General features: G+C 41.5%; 1 protein-coding gene across 6 annotated transcripts in view; it reads right to left on the bottom strand.

Annotated features, from left to right (window-relative positions):
• The window catches only part of sdccag8 (SHH signaling and ciliogenesis regulator sdccag8), a 51,902-nt gene that overhangs the window by 16,419 nt on the left and 12,606 nt on the right, over positions 1-22,877 (bottom strand). The window contains exons 14-18 of one of the 6 annotated variants that reach the window (XR_005708434.1): positions 10,123-10,250; positions 9,802-9,852; positions 9,545-9,630; positions 5,298-5,406; positions 3,431-3,542 (exon numbers count right to left, since the gene is read on the bottom strand). Coding sequence is in view for 5 of the 6 variants with exons in the window: in XM_040140039.1 (XP_039995973.1) it covers positions 3,411-3,542; positions 5,298-5,406; positions 10,123-10,250 (369 nt within the window). In the remaining variant the exon portion in view is untranslated. Of the gene's footprint in view, positions 1-3,410; positions 3,543-5,297; positions 5,407-7,112; positions 8,018-8,521; positions 9,930-10,122; positions 10,251-22,877 lie in introns of those variants that run through there. The other 5 variants (XM_040140039.1, XM_040140040.1, XM_040140042.1 and 2 more) reach the window with 5 other exon arrangements.

Here is a 22,877-nt window from a genome sequence, read left to right as displayed (position 1 = left end):
GAAAAAAACAAAAAAACAAAAAAAACAAAAAAAACAACAACAACACAGAAATAGTGAAATAAATAATTAAATGGTGCAGCAAAACATTGTGTGCTAAAACCCCTGTGTAGTTTGGCAATCAGCTTGCCCATGTAAAAATAAATCAAGCTGATTTTCCAAATGTTTTTGTGCGTGGTGCGCTGTTGCCGCTCTTCGCAGCACAGATTGCAGGCCGATGGAGAGGCTGTGGGGAAGGGCGGGGAGCTGGATATTGAACCCACTTGCACCAGCTTGTTAACACATACACCTTAACCCCAAGTGGCGCGGCAGGGTGCCCACCAAGCGCTCGGGGCCTGCAGGGACCAACTAACATATACCCAATGTATGGATGCACACACAGACACACGCACTGAGGATTACAAGCACATGCATGCTCTTCGGTACAAGAACAGTACCATATGTAGAGAGAATACAAACGTAACTGCATGCACGCACACACACACACACACAAAAGAGAGATCTGCAAAATTCTGTCAGAGAACTCAAAGTTCAGTCCTGTCTCTTCAGCTTAAAGCCCTGATCAGTACAGCGGAGCTCTTTTTTTATTTGTTAAAGCAGAAACCTCTAAGATAAAGTTATATTTGTGGCAGGACACCAGCTTTAGTTTGCCAACTGAGTAGGATCAGTACCAGAAATACAATCACAAATATCACAAAACTAAGTACCAGTTGCAACATGGATCATCCTAAACGTGATTCATACCTCTCTCACCTCCCTGTCTCTCCCTCATCCCTGTGCTGTACTTCCACACAATAAGCCTCCTAAAAAATATTTCATAAATGACAAAAATACACGTATTCGATTCACTCCCAAACATACACACCTTCTACCCGAAGAATTTACCAAATACAAACATTTGGTCAAGCGGCTTAACAGTCCCTCCAAAAATGACCTCATGTAGAACTGAACTCAAGAGATTTTTAAATATCAGGAGGATTCATCAACCAACTAAGTGTCAAAGCAGAAAATAAAACTCACTAAATGCCAAGAGTGATTATTGTGGTTCAGATGGGAGAAGAGAGAAGTTAGGTGCCAACTTCCCAGCCAATCCACTTTTGGCAGCCAGATTCCTACTCTGCTAAACCTCCAGAGAACATGCAATAGCAACCCGTACACACACACACACACACACACACACACACACACACACACACACACACACACACACACACACACACACACACACACACACACACACACACACACACATACCACTGTAACATATGTGCAGAAACATACAGAATATTCATACTCCACACTCCTTGACAACTTAAATTGTTTTTCTTTCTTAAAAAACACAAAAAGAGTCACACAAAACCAGGAGACAGCTGTGACTTGGTAAACTTTGTTTTTTGGCAGCGTCTGACTGTCGACAGGTTAACACCGGTGGGTGGTAGACAATATGTGGTGTCAGTGATGGAACAGGAGAGAAGGGCGAGCCAGTGTGTGTGTGTTTGTGTGTTTGGTTGTGTGTAAGAGGAAGGTGGAGTTGGGGGGGGGTAGAGATCCTGCAGAGTGGGGCAACAACACCCACACACCCTTGCCCACTTTGGCAGAGCCAGGCTGTATGCCAGGCGCCCTGTGGAGACACACACCAACTGGGCTCCACACTCAGGGAGGAAGAGACCCCCGCATCGCACTCACACACTCTTCACACACATCTACAGATACTGTAGTATAAGCCAAAGATGGAAGCAGTTTTAGCTGCAGCTTTTATAAGTCAATATTTCCGCAATCACTCCCCGTCTCTTACGTAGTGCACTATATTTACGTTTTGCCATTGTAATTGGGTTTAACAATTTCTAGTGTAAAATGTATGCACTCTAATGTCCACAATGGAACGAAAAATATGGTCCCAATTGGATGTGCACTACTTTAGAGCTGCAACTAACCATTATTTTCATTACTGATTAATCTGTGGATTATTTTCTCAACTAATCGATAAATTGTTTGGTTCATAAAATGTCAGAAAACTGCTCAAAATTCCCATCACAATTTCACAAAGCCAAGGGTGACATCATTAAGATTTCTTGTTTTGTCCAACAAACAGTCCAAAACCCCCAAAGATATACAGTTTAATATCACAGAGGTCTATGAAAACCAGCAAATATTTATAATTAACTTTGACTTTGGGGAATTTTAACTGAAAAGATGACTATTTTGATTATTCGATAATCAAAATTGCAGATTAATTTTCTCTCGATTGATTAATCAGTTAATCAACTGATTCTTTTTACAGTGCAATGCCTATGAGTTTGATAGACATATTAATTACTGTTGTAATTTACAGTACAACTGTCAGTGATGGTGCAAAATGATGATGATTCAGAAGTATTTGAAATCTCAATTTAATGATCAATACAGATTATACTGTTAAGTGGAAAAGGTGAATGAATGAATTATGGAGTGCTGACTGCAGACAGAGTTCGTCTACTTCCATAAAACTTAGCAGCATTAAATGCAGTTTATGAGCCTAACTAGTGCTTCACTTTGAGTTTAGCTCAGGTTGCAGTACCCTTCCTCAAGAGATAGTATTTTGGGTTTCAGATGCCACCAAACCAGTCACAATTTATCATGAATTACCTCGTTAACTTAATTATCCATGGAGTGAGGTAACACAGCCATAAATATTAATCTGATATAGGAGCATTTAACATTTTAATTTTATGACCTAACCCTTTTTCGGCGTTTCATCTAATGCACGTTAGACATGTACTCTGTGGACCACAACCAGTGACTGATGGGAGTCTATGACTAGTTTATTCTCTACAGTGCATTATGTAAGGGAAAAAAAAGTTGTGGCTTTTGATCAGAGAACAGTTTGACTGTGTAGCCAGATTAATTAGAAAATGTTGACGCTATACAGACAGCATGACAATAAACTGCTGTTGACAAATAACAACATTAGATGTGCAGAAGAGGGACTGGCTGGGGACAGATTGCAAAGAAAACTGTACTTTTTTGTAAGGCCTGCTGCTGTATACCACAATGAAAAGAAATAAAAACACCTTGGAAGCACTAAGTCCACCAGGAATACTGTTATTTTAATAATAAAAAGAGGTTTTGAAAAATATTGATTCATGCATGAAAATACAAACTGTGATAGACATTCATGGGATACTGTACACGTGCGGGTTTGTTATTCAAATAGAAATGGGGGGGGGCAAAACTTTTAAAAATATTACTGAAATGTGACCTTGTCTGAGGAATTAACAAATCCTCCTTGTAAAAATCAGGTTTTTATTTGCTAGTAAACAACTCACAAAAGGACCAAAATGTCCCTAACATGTGATAGAGATGTCAGAACATGTATTTTCACAATTGTGTATGTACAGCATGAGTAGTTGGGTGTATTATGTGTATTTGCGCACCTGTCCTTCATGCGCTGGTGCATGCGACCATGCTGGACACATTGTTCCTCCATGTCAGAGCAGCGAGATCTCAGACTCTTTACTGTCTCCTCTAGGTGTTGCTTCTCCAGGGCCATCTGTTCTAGTTCACTCCTATATACACATACACATACAAACAAACCAACAAACAAACACACACATACACACAGTTAACACAAATGCTATAGTTGAAAATGTACTTTACCAGTGTACTGTGTACCACAATGCAAAGATTGCTTTGTAGTAACCCCGTAAATAAAGTTTATACTGTATATAGAATAGCACCTTTCTACATCACACGTCACAAAGTGCTTCATAATATAAGACAAAACAAAGACATAAAATAGAGACAATATAAATATAATACGTAAAAGAGAGATATAAATATAGAGATATAAATCCATAAATAAAACTAAGCAAAGTAAAGTATCCACAGACCTTGAATCCAAAGATCTGCAGTAATAACTTAATGACAGTTAATATACATTGCTTGTTTAGATTTTTTTTTCCTAAATATGTATTTGATTAAGGGTATGTATTTGCGGAGAGTAAAAAGCTTAAATCATGTCTATGAATTGATGACTGGCATCAAATACTGACACCATTAATGAGCAGTATTTTTGAAATACACTGACCGACAGCAAACCAATCCCTTTTTTTAAGATGATTTTTTTTTTTTTTTTTTTTAGTATTTCGCCTTGATTTGGTGGTGACAAAAGATATGCACAGAAGATGTGGAGTGAGAAAGCCAAAAAAGGGCATTACTTGCAATAAAGGTCCTTGGCCAGATGCTGCAGTTATGTGGTATGCGTCTTAACCACTAGTCCACTGGGCCCCCTGAAACCCATTTTCTGCCTCACAAACGTAAACCAGCAAATCAGCAGGGGTAGGCCTCATAATCTAAGACTCATAGTCAGTGAGACTAACTACTGAAAACAATTCATCAGAGTTTTCTTATTCATCGTTCTACAACTCTCTCAGTGTAACCTCACTCAGCCAGACTGAGGCCATCCAGCAGGACTTTAACCGCTACACTAAGCTTAGACTCCAGGAGCTCAAAGAGCCCGAGGCAAAAGGCACACCAACACCACACTGCTTCTAAACTACATGACACACACATACTTCATAGCACTGTGGCGGCATGTACGCGGAAATGCTACACTTAAAGACACATTCAAGGAGGTAGTTATTACTGTTAACATATATGGGCATTTGCTATTTATGTCCATCCATAAGAAAATACACAGCCGTCTTCGGTGTGTGTATTGTTGGCATGTGTCCTGTGGATGGTGAGGCCAGTGCGGTCTGGCAGGGCCAGATTGGGGGCTGTCATGTGACTAATGTGCAGCGCAGCTCCAACAGCTGACAGGACACTGGGCCCAGGGTCACTCTCATACACACACAAGTAAAGGAACATACACAAAAAACACACACACAGGCAGCCCAGATGGAGAGCTGTGCAGGCCTGCTGTGACTACTGTAGCATCAGGTTAACAAGAAAACAGGTCAGACTGGAAAGCAGTATGTAGTAAGTTGACATGCTCTGTCCAAACAGCCTGAATAGATGATGCTTCATGAAATGATGACATGGATGTCCAACAGATAGAGGGAAGAAACAACTGAGCAAGGGGACTAAACCAATGGAAAAGAGAAGCTGTGGAGTACAAATGTACACAAGTACATTTTAAACTCACCATAGGAAAGTGTTTTCATGGGAAAACCGATGAGAGAATAAGTTTGGATGTAAACCACTGAGTCAGAAAGCAAACAATAAGCGAGTGAAAGAAAATTGAATATATTATCGTGAATGAGTGAAGGAATGTCCAAACAAAGAGGAAATGTGACAAAAGAATCATGGAAAATACTGACCTGCTGTTTTCTGTCAGCTCTTCAAGTTTGGCCCCCAGTTTGCAGCACTCCTCCTTCAACTTCCTAATCAGGGAATTCTGGGAACTCAGCAGACCATCCAACTCTTCAACTGAAATCAGTGATGGGAAAGCTGTCGGTTACGGTGAGGTTTACCATTGCAGGTGACTTCACGTAGCTTTCAGAGATCCTCGCTTCACGGACAATGATAGAGGTTCAAGCAATACACACTTATACTAAAGTTCAGACGTCGTCAAACTCAAAAACCTGCCTCGGGGATCTGTTGTCACTGGACACCACCATCAACCACCTCTCTTTCTCTCTAATAATCAACCCTCGACTAGCGTTTATGCAGAGCATATAGTTTAATGGCACAAATGATTGTTAAACCAGATTTTCTGAAATCGCTAATTATCAGCAAGTGTCCGTTTTCAATATCAATATCTTCTCAGAGCATCTGTGTCATTTTGAGTTATAGCATAATAGACACTGCATATTACTGTCTATGTCCAGTTTACATTTCCCATGACCATTTACTGTGTACTGTTTACTACATGTCCTGTATATGGTATCTATAGATCTAGTATATCTATGCTGTATTTGTCTATCTCTAGTAAATCCTCACCCCCAAGTAAACTAACAACTTATAACTTAATATCTAAACATACAGTTTTTAAGCTTACTGTGTAAATCTTACTAAACCTTCAGCTTCTTCTAAAACTGTGGTAGCAGTTGTTTTCTCTACCTGCTTCTCATCAGTACTGAACATGTCATGAAATTAACTGCTTTTCCACCAAAAAAAAAAAAAAAGACAACCTCAGTAAAAAGACATGGATTGACATGGACAGTGTCAGCTCAGTGTCAGCTCAAACCTGGCATAATGAAATAACCATAAAACAAAAAGTCTGACAAAAGCAAGACTTCGTATTTCGTGCGTTGCAAGTTTCAAATCTAGGGATTTTTAAAATAAGTCTTCTGAAAGGCTGGAGGGAGGCCTAACAGAGTAAATGCTACTAACAATACTAGGAAGAATATTAAAAAGACTGACAAAACAAATACTGTAATGGGCATTGGAGAAAAAAATGAGGAGAAAAAAAAAAAAAAAATCAAGTCCAGTAAATGCATATGACATTCTGTCAGTAAGACTACACCATCTGACAGTAATGACCCTTTTTTTTAAATATATAAAATTATATTTATATTTGTAATTCATATTTTTAGTATTTAAAAAAAGTCCATTTAATTTTAAAGTAGTAAAATGTTATCAGTTGCAGTATACTTCAGAACTGTAATGAAGTGCCAGAGGAGTTTCTTTTGTCACAATGTGAAGACCAAAACTGTGACTAGGATTTGTGCAATCCTTTGTGATCTGCATATTTAATGAGGAAAAAAACTGTTCAATTATCATTTTCTGCCTTAACAAGTTTTAAAACGAGCTAAAGTTTGAGGTTATACCTCCCCTCTTAATTTCAGCGTAGCATATAGAATACAGGTTGAAATTTTTTAAAGAAATTGCCAAATAAAATTCAAAATTTTAGGTTACCTGATTGACCCAGGATTTCATTGTGGTCGTGCTTTCATTTTACTTAAGGTACAATACAATTGTACAATAGGAGGGAAAAAAAATTGACATACTCTACTAGTAGTAAGGAATACAAGTTTAAAAAATACTTCTGCAGCATGAGCATCATGGCTACTTCTTTTAACACATACATTTGCAAGAGGAGGCCAACCAAATGGCTTCACATACAAGTGGAAAACATCGATGCTTAGCAGACCAATGAAATCTATTATAACAAATACTGCAGCGAAAGCAAGATACGTATGTCTCTTTGAATTTATTCCCAAAAATGCTTTTGTCGACATTCACATTAGAAGGAACTGTTCAAACAACAGGAGTAGATGTACAGAGAAAAACAGAAGTACAGATAATAGAGAATGGAAATATAAAGAGTCTTAGAAGGGTAAACCGAGATGGAGAAAGAGAAGGGATTGTTGTTTGAAAGCTCTCTTTCTTTCTCCTTTCCACCCTTCCTGCCACGTCCTTACCGCTCATGGGGGCCTCTTTCTGAACAATCCAACACTGGGCTTTCATCATTCCTTTGAAATGATCCACGTTCTGCTCTCCAACATATGTCTGCTCTTTTAAAATAACAATGGCTGCCGTTTGGATTGAGGGAATGATCCACCTGCTCCAACATTCTGTTACAGTCAACCGAAACCAAAAAACCAAGGACTTGCAGTCTTTGAAAAGTAGCTCAGATTTGTGAAGTTTTTTTGGGTTTTTTTTACAATTTACCTGCAGGGTAAAATTTGACTCTACACTTTTGTCATCTCTCTCTGTGCTACAGAAAAGCTAAATACAAAGGAGGAAATTACGACTGGGAGAAGTGTTAAGGTCAGTGCCCACTGATTTTTCATTCCTAGCTTGGAATGTAATATTATTCCCTTTTTACTGGCTACACATTGCGCCACCAAAGTGAGTTTCTACTAACCTTCTTTTATTCCACTCTATACAGCCTCTGTCCTCAAATCACTGTGACAGATAATGCATGGAGGGCAGAAACCGGATGCCACAGAGAATGAAACTAAGCTAACACACAGACGTGCACACACACGTACACTCAACAAAGTTTGGTCAGTGCTGGAAAAGTTGCATGAAGAATGCTAATTAGCTGAACAGTCTTTGAATACGTCTGGCCATGCGTAGTCCAAAAAGAACCCTGGGACACAGAAACACAGCAGAACTGGCACTGGAAACAAACAGAGGAAAAATGAGGGAGGGAAGAGGCATGGCAGGGGAGGGAGGGATGGAGAGAAACAAATATCTGATATCATCTAGAGGCTGCTCTGTACACATTTACTCAAAAAGGAACATGAAAAAAAATTCAGAAAAATGATGGGAGGGAGCGGGGAAGAAGGGAGAGGGGGACGGATGGATGGAAAGACAAACGGATGGACAGAGAGGCGGGATTTGGAGAGCAAGAAAGCTAATTATCCAGCTCGTCTGTTGGGTTGCACGGGGAGAGGAAGTGATGCGAGCTACTAAAGGACGTCCACCCCTCCATACCCTCCCCATCCACAGTTTCCTGCTGTGCTCTGATGTCAGCTCTCTTTAGACAACATGTGTGCTGCCGACACGCGCCAGAAACAAACCCTTTGTTTACCCCCACCCCCCTTCCCTCCCTCCATCCATTCCTCCTTCTATAATGTCCATCTTTGTTCTGTGTACCAGCAGGCTCCCTGGTTGTTGAAGAGAACCACAGGTAAATAAAAAGATAGCAGAAGGGAGGGAGAGAGAGTAGTTGAGGGTGGGTGGTGGTGGTTGTGTGTGTGTTGTTGGGGTGGGGGGGTCCAGATGGTGCAACAGATGTGCTAGCAGCAGCAGCTCTGCTGTGCAGACAGACAGGGAGCTCTGAGCTGGGTGTCTCTGCACTGCTCCCATCACCTTCCCTCTGCTCTGCCCTGCTATTCTCTTTTCTCCTCTTGTGGCTTCTGTTTTGCTCTTTCCGCTATGTTCTGCTCTTTTGAGGTCACTTCAGCTAAGTCTTGTTCAGCTCAAATGATTTGTGTTCCTGTCCATCCCCTCCCACCCTGGTCATGTTGTGTTGGAGGTTGGCAAGGTGGCACAGTAAGAAGGAAAACCATCCTTCAACTGGAAGATGCAGGTTCAAGACCCTGCTCCAGCAAAGATCCACCCTACCGAAGCATCCTTGAGGAAGAGACTGTAACTTTTCCAGCTCAAGGGCTGTGATTCTGTAGCTGACCCTGATCAACTCTGCTGTTTTGCTCGTTGCAGTTATGGCTATTATGACTCTGTGTGCTCCATCCTGTTCGGTTCTGCTTTATTCTCTCCTGCACACAACTCCCTCCCATCCATGTAAGACAACTAATATGCCTTTGTATTGCAACTGCCTACAGTAAACCTACTGATATGAAAATTTGAGAACTTGCTGCTATGTAGCCATGTAGAGATGCTCTCAAGTGTGTTTCACTCTCCATTGAAAACCTTTTAATGCTGCCCTTTGGGAGGTCTGATCCCAAATGTCCACCGGATGTGGCTCCATCATGGCTGCTGGACACAATCTGTCGCCATTCTAGCTGGTGTTCCAATGGCCAGCAGAGACATAACTGAAATGTCTCAGCAGAGTGAAATTCACTTACTGATATGTACTGTCACTTCACAGGAATTTAATGTGTAGTGGTGCATTTCACTAGTTACTGACTTTGTCTTAACAAAGCAAAATTACCTTTTCTTGTTTGGTTATGGCTCTTCTCCCCCAAAGTATGTATAGCAGGAGACGAACTACTATGATTTTCCTTCTGCGAATATACACTATTCAGGAAATACAGATAGAAAATGAAGATAAGAGTAGAGTAATTAAACAGCAAGATGCAGTTACAAGCTATGTATTAGCATGCTTATCATAAACGAGCTGCTAATGTGTAATCAATATGTTGGCAAAAGAACTCTAAATACAATGTGGCTGTTGAAGGACAGACCCACCTCTGAAATGCCTCCAGTGAACATTCAAATGGCAACAGACACACGACAGAGCTGTGGCAAAACAAAAACATGACGCAGCCACATCCAGTGAACATCCAGACAAGACTCTAAATCAAAAAGGTAGTTTGCTGAGGAGCACAATATGGAGGGCAAAGGAAAGCGGGGTGTTAGTGATACTTAGAGGATAAACATGTCAGATGTATTTGATGATGTCAGAGAGTTGGGAAGGAGACAGTGAGCTTTGTCAAGTGGACAGTATTTTTTGCCAAGACCACTGTTGAAGCCAAGCCCAGTGCTGCTGCTGTGGATGGAAGCACTGACCTCTCTGCTGGTGTTGAGCTTCTGTTTGCGCCAGCAACATAACCAGCTCTCTCTCCCTTTCCTGTGCTGAAAGGGTCGCAGATGTCATTTCCTCCTCATGAGCCCGTTCTGCACTCTCTCTATCCTGTCTGGGGAAAAGATACAATATAATAAGTAGTAAGGATGAACTAATCTGTTACAAATTCAGTCTGATATCAGCTGATCACTAGTCTGTCCATTAATTGTAATGATGAGTTATCCATATTTTCTATTAATATTGGCATATTGATTAAAGATACACTAAATACAAACTAAGCATCAATCGTCAAAGTAGCATGGTGTTTACTAAATGCACAATGCCACTACATAACTTTGCCTGGCTACCTACAGTATGGGTAAAATCTGTTTTCATCCAAATAGTATCACTAAATGTTAGTGTGTGCTTTTGATGACTGATTACTCATGTGCTGCTGATGGTGGAGCATGGAAAACATTTCCACATACCCTAGGCTAAACCTTCTGTCTTAAACATATTTATTTTATCATGTAAATTTGGGGTTTATTTGGACACATAATTACAAAATTTATATAGAATCAACAAATACAGAATCAACTGACCAAGATTCAAAGTATACACTTGTTTTACTAATTTTTGCCAACAACACTGATGTAAACAACCTAATAATCACTTACATTGATTGTTAGTCAATGCATTAAAAGGCATACCAATCAATCTTAAGAGTGGCAGCAGATTCTTGTTTTGTTGGTCATAATGTTCACTTTCAGTTCACAGGTTGTGCCTTTAAGTGGTTTCTAATTACACAGGCTACTACCTTAAAAACAAGATTTAGGAAATAATATACTGTATATGATTGGCTGTGAAAGCAGTACATTTAATAATCACTCTCAAAATGAAATGTGAAAACTAATAGTGAAATGAAATGCCTCGGATCAAACGCAGTAGTGTTGATTAACACACAATTATGAAAAATGTGCGTCTTCAGTGTGATCAGGGATAGTTATCAGACAAATACCAGCAACCAGTTCAGAATATATATATTATATCATTTAGGATCAGCGGCCAATTGATCAGTGCATTCCTAATAAATTCCAAGAAATTTACCAGATAGGGAAAAGGTTGTTTTTTTGTGAAGGAAATTGGTGTTTTTAAAAAAAAAAAACTGAACACAAAGGTGAGAAAGAAAACAAGAGGAGAGCACACACTGTACTACAAGAGAATGAAAAAAGGGACAGAAAGGAGAATGAAAGAGAAGACTCGGGGTAGAAGGGTAGAAGTGTCAGGCCACTGTCAGTTTGAAGACCCCTGAGTGATACTGCAGCTGTCTACATTATAAAACACACACCACACACACGCACACGCACACGCACGCACACAAAATGTACATTGTTCAATTACAGACTGGTCCAGACTAAAAGCCTTATCCTCTAATTGAATAAAAGTCAAGGATAAAGTTCTGAACACGACTAGAGACAAGAAAAGATTGCTTTGCTCTGTGATATTACTTTGCTTAAGCTGCTTGTCATCCTGTGCATTTACTGTACAACTTCTATCAATATAATTCAGTTTTACATATGCCACATGATGCTGAAAACTCACATAATATCACAGCAACATACTATAACATCAATTGATCAGTCAATACATGAGATTTGTACCTATAGAAGGTCTACATATGAATAACCGTATGACTCCACAGTACACACTGTTGTTAGCTCCACTGGCGACATATTTGGTAGCAATCATATCGCTTTAATCTCCACCTTCATTCGTCTCAGTATCAAAATTGAGCAGGTAAAATGCAAGCTAAGGTGCTTATCCAAGCTGGCTTTGAACAACACTGCATTTTACTCCCGTTTGAACCAAAGTTTCTAACTCAACTAAGTCCAAATGTACCCAAACAACAGAGGAACAAAGAAGGAAAGAAGAGAAAAACTACAAAGACAGGAAAATCGAACAAATAAACAAAACTCTTCCTGAAGTCCAAAGGCGCTAATGAAGAGAGAATTCTCCAGTTTAAGTGAAAACTTTTCTCCCCTACAGTGCTTGGCCTGCATCTCTAAAGTGACCGCGTCTGTCTGTTCCTTAGTGTGTGTGTGTGTGTGCTCTCCTGCTGTCCTGCTGTCTGGGGTGTGAAAGCGGGTGGCGGGTGTGCAGGGGACACAAGGAGAATGTGTGTGTCTGTATGCGTTAGAGTGTGTGTGTGTGTGTGTGTGTGTGTGTGTGTTTGTGTGTGTGTGTGTGTGTGAGTGAATGAACCCCCGCTGGGCTTGAACAGCAGCCTGAGCCACCAAAGCGCACACCAGGGCTCAGCGGGAGATGGCGGGCAGGCGTTGCCAGCCATTTGGTCCTGCAAGAGGTTCCAGGGGGCCGTGTGTATTTTTGTATGTCTATGCGTGTGTATTTGTGTGCGACTTTGTGTGTGTGTGTGTGTGGGGGGGGTGGGCTCACACTAGACCTGTTTACCCACCAATTAGCATCAGACAGACCGCCAGAAAGTTCCAGCAGTCAGCAATAGTGGCGGTGAGGAAGAGGAGGGTGATAAAAAGACAGAAGAAGATAGAAAAGAAAAAAGAGTTACACATTCGACATCTGTTTGGTCTTGTTGATCTACTGAGCCAACATTGTACAAGTAAAGTCTAATAAGCTTCTACACAACAGAACAGACAAGACTCAACGCTTTCACTTCTGGGTGGGAGTGGTGCAACCTTAAGGAGGGGTGCTGATTTTAAGTTTTGGTTCATTTAGTCAGGCCTGAGAGTTCACAACACTGTTTCAAGGGCCTGAAGACCTCATCGAGGATCAAGTTAAAGCTGGCAAGTCAGGCTAAGAAATGTGATTTTTTTTCCCCTACGCCATTTTGTATTCCCAATCAAATGCAAAATGTTTACTTGCAAAATGCTCTCACAAAATGGCTGCTGATGAACACTATCAAATTAAAGCATAAAAAAGAGAAAGGAGAGACATCATTGGAGAGCCAAGCCCTGGAGCAAGCATTAAGGGCGAAGGGTAGAGCGGAGTCTGAATATGTGGGGCTGGAGCTGGATAATTCTCCCTGGGCAATAATCTGCCTTCCAGCTAACTGGTGAATGGACTCTGGGTTGCTGCCTGTGGCAGGAACTCTTGTTTGGGCCTAGGAGGCAATAGACTGAATATTCAGTTAGAGGATAGCTGGGCCTTTTTGTATATGCCTGGCCTGATGCGCTGTAGGACAGCTTGATAAGTATGGCGAGAGCTGCATGGGCCAGGGGTCTAAGGTAGGCTGGAATGGCTCTGGGGCTGCGGCCAGGTACAGTGGATGCTGGGTAAGTGGGAGGTGGCAGAGATGGTGGCTGGCTGGCTGGAGTGGCGAAGAAGAAGAGAGGGCCGAGTCCTCACTGCCTGCCTAAGTGGGCACTATTCAAGCTGTTGCCCATTAGATGTGGGGTGCCAGGGCCTGACCAAGCGCGGAGTTTGCAGCACCCCATGGTGTAGCCGGCATCCCACGCCAGAACCACCAAATGCCGTGGTTTATCAGAGAACGAGCACAAATTGGAGTCAGACGGTGGACTTGGAGGAATAGAAGACATTCGCCAACGCCAGACACCACTGACCGCTGTTTGGACTGAAGTAAAAGAAAGACTATATTCTCTCCTAGTAAACACAATATCACTCAGAAACACATATATACAAACTGAAGTCGTACATATATGTGTGTTCATAAACACATACACAAATAAAAAGGAAAAATCTTTGTGTACATTTAAAATGTACAAAATATATGAAAGTTTTTTGTTGTAATTTCAAATAACTAAAAAAACATCAAAATGCCTGATGAAGCTCTACTCAAACCTGAGTTAGTTATCAGAAGCAATCAGTTACCAAAACCAAGGCAAAGGGGTAAAGGCAAGTAATTCATAAAAACTAATGGAAAACTAAAGACAACAATTCCTGAAATCAATGCTATTCTTATTTATGCTTTGCAATGATCCTGTGCTGCAAAATAACAGGTGTGAAATTAACATACAGGTGAACAGACTGTGAACCTCGCCTATAGCACAAACAGACAAACACAAAGGCTTTGTTCGCAACAAAGACGACTATTTATCTTAAGACATTGATGATCGCTGCAGAGAGTTGAGGAGGACATGGAGAAATGAGAAAGACGATAAGACTATTTCTGTTATAGAGGACCATGTATACCAATACCTATACTATGGCAGTGTTTGAGTCCATAAATCTGTAATTTTCTATACATTTTAAGTGTTTTAAAAAGCAAAATTTATAATCAAACATTTACAGATTTGTGTATTACCTGTCATATCCTAGGCTGCCTGTAACTAAGACCTGATTAACAATATCAACAGAAATAAAATAATGAATGATCCCTGGGTTATATTTTATAAGATACCTTTGAAATTCATTTGGTACATTTAGCCATATACCTAGATTAAAAAACATATATATTTTTCTATTCAAATAAGTTATTAAAGCTGATGTACCCAAAGCTCAAACTATTATTTGGTAAGACTTGATGTTGATACGATGTTACCGAAATAAACTGATATCGTACTATAAAATCACAACTATTGACTGTTTGCTCATACTTCAACTGCTCAAAAATGGTGACATTTGTGATGATTCTTTTTTTTTTTTTTTTTTAAATGGAGGAATTCCAGTGGATCCACAGCTATTTACGATAGATCACATCAATCAGACAACATTAATAGTCAACAGTTTGATACGCAGAACTACAAAGATGATTTCCGCTTATGTGAGTGTGCTTGTTTATGTGTATACTTAGACACATCGAGAAGTAGGCCTTGTGTACGCCTATCTAACTGATACTCCCAACAATAGATGAGCGCACTTTATTTGCACTGAAGTGAAAATAAAGTGACTAATTGAACATTTGTTGCGCTGCATATCATTGATGTTGCGTACAATAAACATCTGAATTGTTTTGTGTAGCAGAAGACACACTGTGTCACATAATTTTCTCTCAGGCACCTCAATGTGTTTTAGCACATTTTTATTAAACCTCGGGGTGATGTAAGTCAATCACTCTGCTCCCATTTTTTTTCTTCTGACAGCCCTCCCTTCATCTCACTGCTCTACTTTATGAAACAAATACATCAAACACAGAGGCAGCCTGATGTAGCCTAACCGTTTGTTTACCCTCTGCCCAACCCATATTTCTATCTATACTGTCCATCCATCCGTCCAGAATGTTGTCTTTGCTCCGATCTTTTTTTCTGCTGTTTCAATCTCTCCCTCCTCCCTCCTCTTTCCCCTCCCACCCTTTTTTTCCTGTAACTAAACTGGCTGTGTCTCTCTCCATCTGCTGGTTCTTCCTTCAGCGGCCCTGCACCTGTTCACACCTCCTCTCCTGTTGGCCACCTCTCCCCCCCCCATCTCTCTCTTTCACTCTCTCTCTTCCTCCCTCTCTCTGCTCAGTGCAATGCTGCCAGGCCCATTCCTGGCTCAGTTAGCCTCTCTGTCATTCAATCCATCTGTCGGCAAGTCAACTTTGTTTACAGCGGGCGGCCCAAGCCTCTTTTCTTCTTCAAGGAGCGCTAAAGCCCCCCCACTACCACCAAGGTCAGTGGCGAGCCAATTCTGCCCGAAAAACAGAAAACTGCAAATGTTAAATTAGCAAAAAAATTAAATATGCCCTCCCCCTCCAACAAACACATGCATAAGTGTGGACAATAACACTCTTGAAATATGCACATCTTAAAAGCTGTTTTTAACTCTCTCATGCATATGAATAAACGCATGCATATATACACAGACAGTAATAAATACACATGACCCTCACAGAAACAAACATTTGCTGTTACAGCACACAGTCCCTCAGAGAAAAACCCAGCTCTAGATTTAAGTAATTAGCTGCTGATTGGCCTCTGTCATCATCTATCTGCTCAGAAAACAGAGTGAGAGAAGTTTAAAGTCTTAATTGGCACAGATGATTGGTGGTCTTAACACAGGAAGAGCGGTCTGGCAGCACAGGCATCTGTGATTTTTAAAAATAAACACACAGCATACGTACAATATGCTCCCTTACTGACACAATCCAGACACCCAGGACTCAACGTCAGTGTCAAATCTGTGCCCTACTGAAATAGTTGTGAGTAGCATATGTGGTAGAGCTGAGGGTCAAATCGGTTTCAGCTGATTAGATAAATGATTGCCTAAACTACTTATTTATAACATTTTGAAGTTTCTTCTCATTAGACATTTGAGTTTATAATTACATGTTAGAGTATATGAATGTTATGGTATAAATATATTAACAAATACTGTTTATTGTAATATAAAGTAAGATTATGAGGGGGAAAAATAGCCAAATTTTTTTTTTTAATATTTGCATGTCTATGAGTGTACATTTCTAACTGATGTTCAATATTTTATCCGCATAAAATGCATGTCAATTTGTTTAAAAGAAAAAAAAAAGTGATTACAGAGAAAGTTTTAGATGAAGAAAAAAAACAGAGCAGTGAGAGAGAAAGTTTGTACCACATGGAGTGTTCTCTCCTGGTGTGAGCACAATCCACCTGTGTCGGAATTCACTTCACACCTGAGACATGCCTGATTTTATTTCAAACACCCTTCATCCCTCCCACCTGGTTATAAACTTGGGGGCAACTGGCAGGAAGGAATGTGCCATTTCTCTCTCCAAACCCACTCAAGTAATCTTCAGTGACCTCCTCTATTATCTTCTTTCTTACGCACCTCCTTTCGTACTTTCTGCCACACCCTGTGCAAACTCTTCTCATCTCCTGTTCTCAGTCTCTGTAGTCCTCGGCCATTAGATCAGATGCCTAGTGAGGGAGTGGAGGCCCTTGAGGTGGAAAAGAAAGAGAGGCTTTTTTTAAACTCAGCAGGGGGGCTCAGGGCTGGAGATGGAACTGTAGGGGGGCTTATGCCCACCCGGTGCCCACCATCATATACACACCATCGCCAGCCTTACACCTTTTCTCCTATGCTCCCCTCTGCCTCCTCTATGCCATCCAATCAGTCCTATTTACATAACAACTTCTACTTTTTCATTCTCATCTATATCTACCTTTATCTATTTGCCATTTCCAGCCTCATCTCTAGTGTCATCATCTTCATTTTTTAATCGGCCATGTCTTCACCTATATCTTCGTATTAAAATACTGCACTGGACAGCGTCACAACTTTGTTTGGAACGAGAAGCACGTCAATTTGCATAAATATAACTTTGGTATTTTTGGCATATTTCACAATGTGCATGAAAATTAACAAAACCTTTATGAAGCAATTAAGCAGCAGACCTTTTTGAAGCACGTTCATCTCTTTGAAAAATGCAGTGGATATAGTTTATAGCCATTTATAGTACACATCACAACCTATGTGGATTGTCTTCATTTTTTTCATTGCTTTTGATAATCATTAGACCAGGAACAATATACAGAAACATTGCTTCTTACTATTTCAATGCATTATGTGTGGATGCATTAAAAACGAGCATTGCAGTTGTTTATTTTGTTTGATTTCATAGAAAGCCTTCCTTCAATCGTTGATGCAATGCCTCACATCCAGTGCCAGATGTGTCTCTCCTGTCCACTACTTCCCTTATATAACGCCCTCCTAAACGATAAAATTTGCAAATGGGGGCACTGTCCTGCTACCTACAAGGCACTGCTTGGCACTGCTGTGCCCACAAAGGGCAACAGATAGAAAGGGATGGATTGAAGACAAGAGAAAAAAAAGGAGAACAAAGAGTAGCTATATGAAGGATAAAAAACTGAAAAGGATGAAAAGATAAAAGGATAGATCAATCAGGTAAAAGAGTGACAGAGGTTAAAGAGAAAAATTAGGGGAAAGGAAGAGCAGAGAGAGGTTCTGTCATGTTGGATGAAAGCTGTGCCTAACAGGCAGTGGGCACAGTATAGAGTTACTGATGGTGCCACCCTCACAGCCGGGATGTGTGACTGACTGACTGACTGACTGACTGACTGACTCACTCTCACACACATACACACACTAACACACACATACACACACTAACACACACTAACACACACACACGCACACACACTACTGTAACATGTAGTACAATACATCAAAAAAGTAGAAAAGCCCTGGTAAACTCCTCACCACCCCAGAGAGCCAGGGATTTTTTTTTTTAAAAATAACATTTTTAGAGTATTTCAAGCTATTCCATAAATGATCAGATATATGCATAGTTTGATGAAGTGGCTTTATTCATGTACTGCATGACGATGCAAGGCAAGAAAAGATGAACACAGAATGAGGTGAAAAGCGGATGGTGGATGGGTGGGAGAGGGCTGGTAGTCTCCCTCTCATTGTCTGTCCTCCAGCCGTAGTGTGTGTATGTAGGCCAGTGTCCCAGGGCACACTTGGCTGGGTTGACAACAGTTGTAGCTGACAGATTTGCCTCCATCTTGCCTGAGGTCTCCCAGTCAGCGATCTGTCTATTCTATCCATTCCCAGCCCCGCAGGATGGACAGATTACAGCTCTTCTTAATAATCCTGATACTTAAAGTGTGTAATTTTCCACTGCTGAATTTATAGCCTCCATATTTTAACCTTTACGATATTTCTAGTGTAGATAAGTTGATGCAGTTAAAGAGTTAGAGTTAGCAAGGTTTTTCTCACAGGGGCTCTTGGATTCATTTATCCTCTGCAAAAAACCGAGAGATGATGGAAAGATCGAAGGAGCTGTGGAGATATAGACACTTTTCTCCTAGCAGCCATCTACCTATAATACCTTGCTCACATGAGTGAGCTGTGCAAAAACAAAACTGGAAAACTGGAAAAACAACGCAAAATATAAGGGAAAGAGGTATACAGGTGAAACGACTGTGACAAGGAAGAACGCTGTTTGTTGGGTATGTTTGTCATAGCTAAACTACTGTGAAACGGTGAAACTGTCCATCCTTGCACCTCTATCCATAACTGCTTTAATAATCTAGCTCTATAAAAATCAATGCAGAATGTAATCGAAAACCTAAAACTGAAATAAGAAGTTTCATAAGCTGCAAGAATCACGAAATGTAGCACTGACAACTAGCTTAGACCTAGACCTAGACCTAGCTCACAGATGTCTCATGCTTAGTGCATTTGCTCTAACACTAGACACACTAAAAGAGGGTGAAAGAGATAGTGGATGACCAGAATCATTAGCAGGGGAATGGAAACGACACAACACAATCAGAGGGAAAACCTAATTAGAGCAAGCACAAGAGATCTGTGGCTTTATTTCGTTGTCCTCCAAATTTTTAACAAGCAAACAAACAAGAGACTTAATTTATCAATGTCAACATGTGTGCAACATTTAAAGGTTTTGAAGTTATGAAAATAGGATAAGTTTAAGGTTAGGATAGAAGAAATGTTGCTGCATAAGAGGCCACATTTTTTAAGTTTTTGCACTGCTCTTTACTAAACTGTATTAAAAAGGTTGCCATTTCCATTTGTTAGTACCCAGCATGACAAAAATACACATTCTGTTTTTATTACTGTCACATCAAATAAAATAACACAAATAAACTTACAATTAATGGCCAAAGAAAGAAAGATGCAGCAGAGAGTAAGACAGTAAGACAGTGACACAGACAGACCAAAGGAAATTAAGGGTCAAAGAAACTGAAAGAAAGATAAAAGACCAAGCAGGTCTCAACAGACTTAGCGAGAGACAGCAAGAGTGCAAGAGAGAGAGGTGAGAAGGCAGGATGGCAGAGAGGGCACTCCGACAGCGAGGAGAGAAGAACGCGGCAAGGCCTCGTCACCCGGCCAACGGGCCCACCACTGTCAACATCATGGCACTCTGTGGTACACACATACACATACACACAAACACACGGCTGGCCGACGGCCTTCCCAGCTGCCCTATCCGTAACTGTCTGATTAGTTGTGCTAAGCAGCCCCTCCCCTGCCAACCATGGTGCCATCTGCTACCCAACAACATGGCTGCGGACCAGACAAGCACATGAACACACAAACACACACGCAAACACACAAAATTGCCCCACTGCCGTCACACAGAGACACACACATCAAACTTCACAGACACAGGTGTAGCCCAAAGGTACCCACTCTTAACATTTGCACAAAGGCATGCACAGAAACTCATCTTCTTGCACGCTCACAAATGAGTCAAAACACATCCCTAAACAAGGACACTTCAAGCATGTGTTAATGCAATAAAAGCCACACATACACAGTTGCTGTAGAGGTTGTGTGCATGCATGTGTGTGATGACAGTGGTTAGGCACTGTTAATGCCAGGTAGAAAGAAAGATGCTGTGCTCAAGTGTGTGTGCTCTCGCTGGCAGCACTCGAAGGTTCATTATGGCCCCCACCTCTCATGAGCGACTGCAGCCCGCATGGCGCCCCGGCCCTTTTATTCCGGGCCGTGATTGGACAAGGGCCTCCCGCCGAGTTGGTTTGCAGCAGTTTTGTCGCGCCCAGATTTCACTCGCCGCTCAAAGCAAGCCTCTGGCGGGACGTGGCATCTGCTGCCTCACCTTCCTCATTTACACTTCTCCGCCCTCTCTCTCTCTCACACACACACACACACACACACACACACACACACACACACACACACACACACACACACACACACACACACACACACACACACACACACACACACACACACACACACACACACACAGTACTGTTCACTGCTTTCCAGACCTTGCTATCACAACATACAACTAGGTAGAGGTACAGAGAGAGAGCAGCAGCGTGACATGTTTAATAGAGTTTGGGGAGTTTGGGGAACTTTTGTTTAAGTCACAGCGGTCGGTCTGGAACCTTGTCTGATTATTTCTCCCCCTACTTCTTACCATCCATCTTCTGATTTCAGGGTCACAGAGAAGAAAGGCCTTAAAACTCATAATTCCGGAGTTTTAAGGCCTCTCCCCTTCTGACTCTGTCTACCTTCTTGCTCGTCAGTTTCACACACCACTATATTAATATTGATCAATATACATTATCCCTCATCTCATATCATATTCTGTAAGTGTTGGATCCATTTTGTACTGTGTTCGTGTCATGTTTACACTTTGTCGTCTCTTCTCTCTTAAATAGACCTAAGTGAGACAGTATTTAAGAGTGCTACATACTACAGAGCAGTGAGGGCATGGCACGTACAACAAATGCAAGTAAAGATCTCAATATCCAGTCAACAAGAGTTCACACACAAATCTTCCTTCAGCTAACAGGCTCCTCCACTGCTGGTGTCCACCAGCAAGTTCACTGCAGGCACCCATGCAAGTTTAGTTACATCAGGTCTGTCTGCCAGCCTCCCCACCTCCTGATCCACTCCACTACCAAGGGGTTTTTAGCTGAAAGCCCTGCCATTCATTATATACAGATCAAATTCTATGAAAAGTCATGTTCGAACATTTACTGGCCCAGGAATCCATAGTTAGAAGTTCTAGGTGAGAACGTGATAGCAAGTAAACATATTCACTGAAGTGTTTTCAGCTTCAGGTCCGTCTACAACTCTAAGCAAGCACCCTCATGAACATGGATGGTTGATTTCATGGGGATAACAGAACTGGTGGAAGATTTGGGGCCTCAAAGACATTCGACTCATCCCAAACACAAAGTCTCAACTAAACATGGATACACTAACACATGCAAACACACACATCTATCCATTTATGCCTATCTGGCATGTTTTGTAACAGAAGTTATGCTGGGCAGTTTTCACTGTGGCCTCTGGGATCTGTGATCACGTCACAGGGAGAGAGAAGGCCGAATGGAGACATTGAATGAAGAAAAGAAAGAAAGTGAAGAAAGACAGGAGCAAACAAACAAAACAAACTTAGTAAAGCCCTCTGCTGGGCTGGGGCCGGGACTGGAGTGTGTGTTTGTGTGTGTGTGTGTGTGTGTGTGTATGTGAGGCAATGTGAACAGAGTGGCGGGGATTAGGACAGATCCTGGGCTGTCCAACTCACAGCTGGCTGATGATCCAATCCTGGAGCGCAGCACAGCGCACCAGCCGCCACGGGACCCTCTGATGCATGCATGCATCTGTGTGTGTGTGTGTGTGTGTGTGTGTGTGTGTGTGTGTGTGTGTGTGTGTGTGTGTGTGTGTGTGTGAGAATGTCTGTGTGTACAGGCATGTGGATTTGACTGATGTGCGGATCAGTGTGCACATTTGCAAGCATGCATTTGTAAAAAACAAATGTGTGTGTCTGTGTGTGTCTGTCTGTCTGTGTGTCTGTGTGTCTGTGTGTGTGTGTGTGTGTGTGTGTGTGTGTGTGTGTGTGTCTGTGTGTGCGTGCGTGTGTGTATGCGTATGTATGTGTGCATACGTATGTGTTCCTCAGAAAGGAAGGTAGGGCTATCAGAAATCAAACAGAGACTGTCTGTGCTTCATGTCCCCTGATTGAAGACGGGCTGTGATCATTTGGGCCGCGAGAGGAGGACGGAATGAAAGAGGGGAGCAAGCAAGTTGCAAAGAGAGAATCAAAGAGCTGCCTTCGAAGGCTGGTCATACAAATGCCTTTCAGCCTCACCACTGTGAAACACGCACTCTTACTCTCTAACAACACACACAAACACAGTTACACAAACCAGCCCACTACAGCTACAAAGACTCATACGTGGCTCTGTAGTGAACAACAAGAGAGGGCAAAAAGAGGCATGACTACAAGTAAACTAGATGCAGGTCTGCGTAACCCCAGAAGGCCCACAGATGGACAGAAAGAGAGAGAAAGAGACAAAGGTTGGGAGAGGGAGCGGAGGGGACAATCGCTTGAGGCTTATTT

Source organism: Xiphias gladius, chromosome 11 (assembly GCF_016859285.1).
Source record: "Xiphias gladius isolate SHS-SW01 ecotype Sanya breed wild chromosome 11, ASM1685928v1, whole genome shotgun sequence".
Taxonomy (NCBI): Eukaryota; Metazoa; Chordata; class Actinopteri; order Istiophoriformes; family Xiphiidae; genus Xiphias; species Xiphias gladius.
Note: the sequence above shows the minus strand (reverse complement) of the source record. Positions and strands in the feature narration are given on the sequence as shown.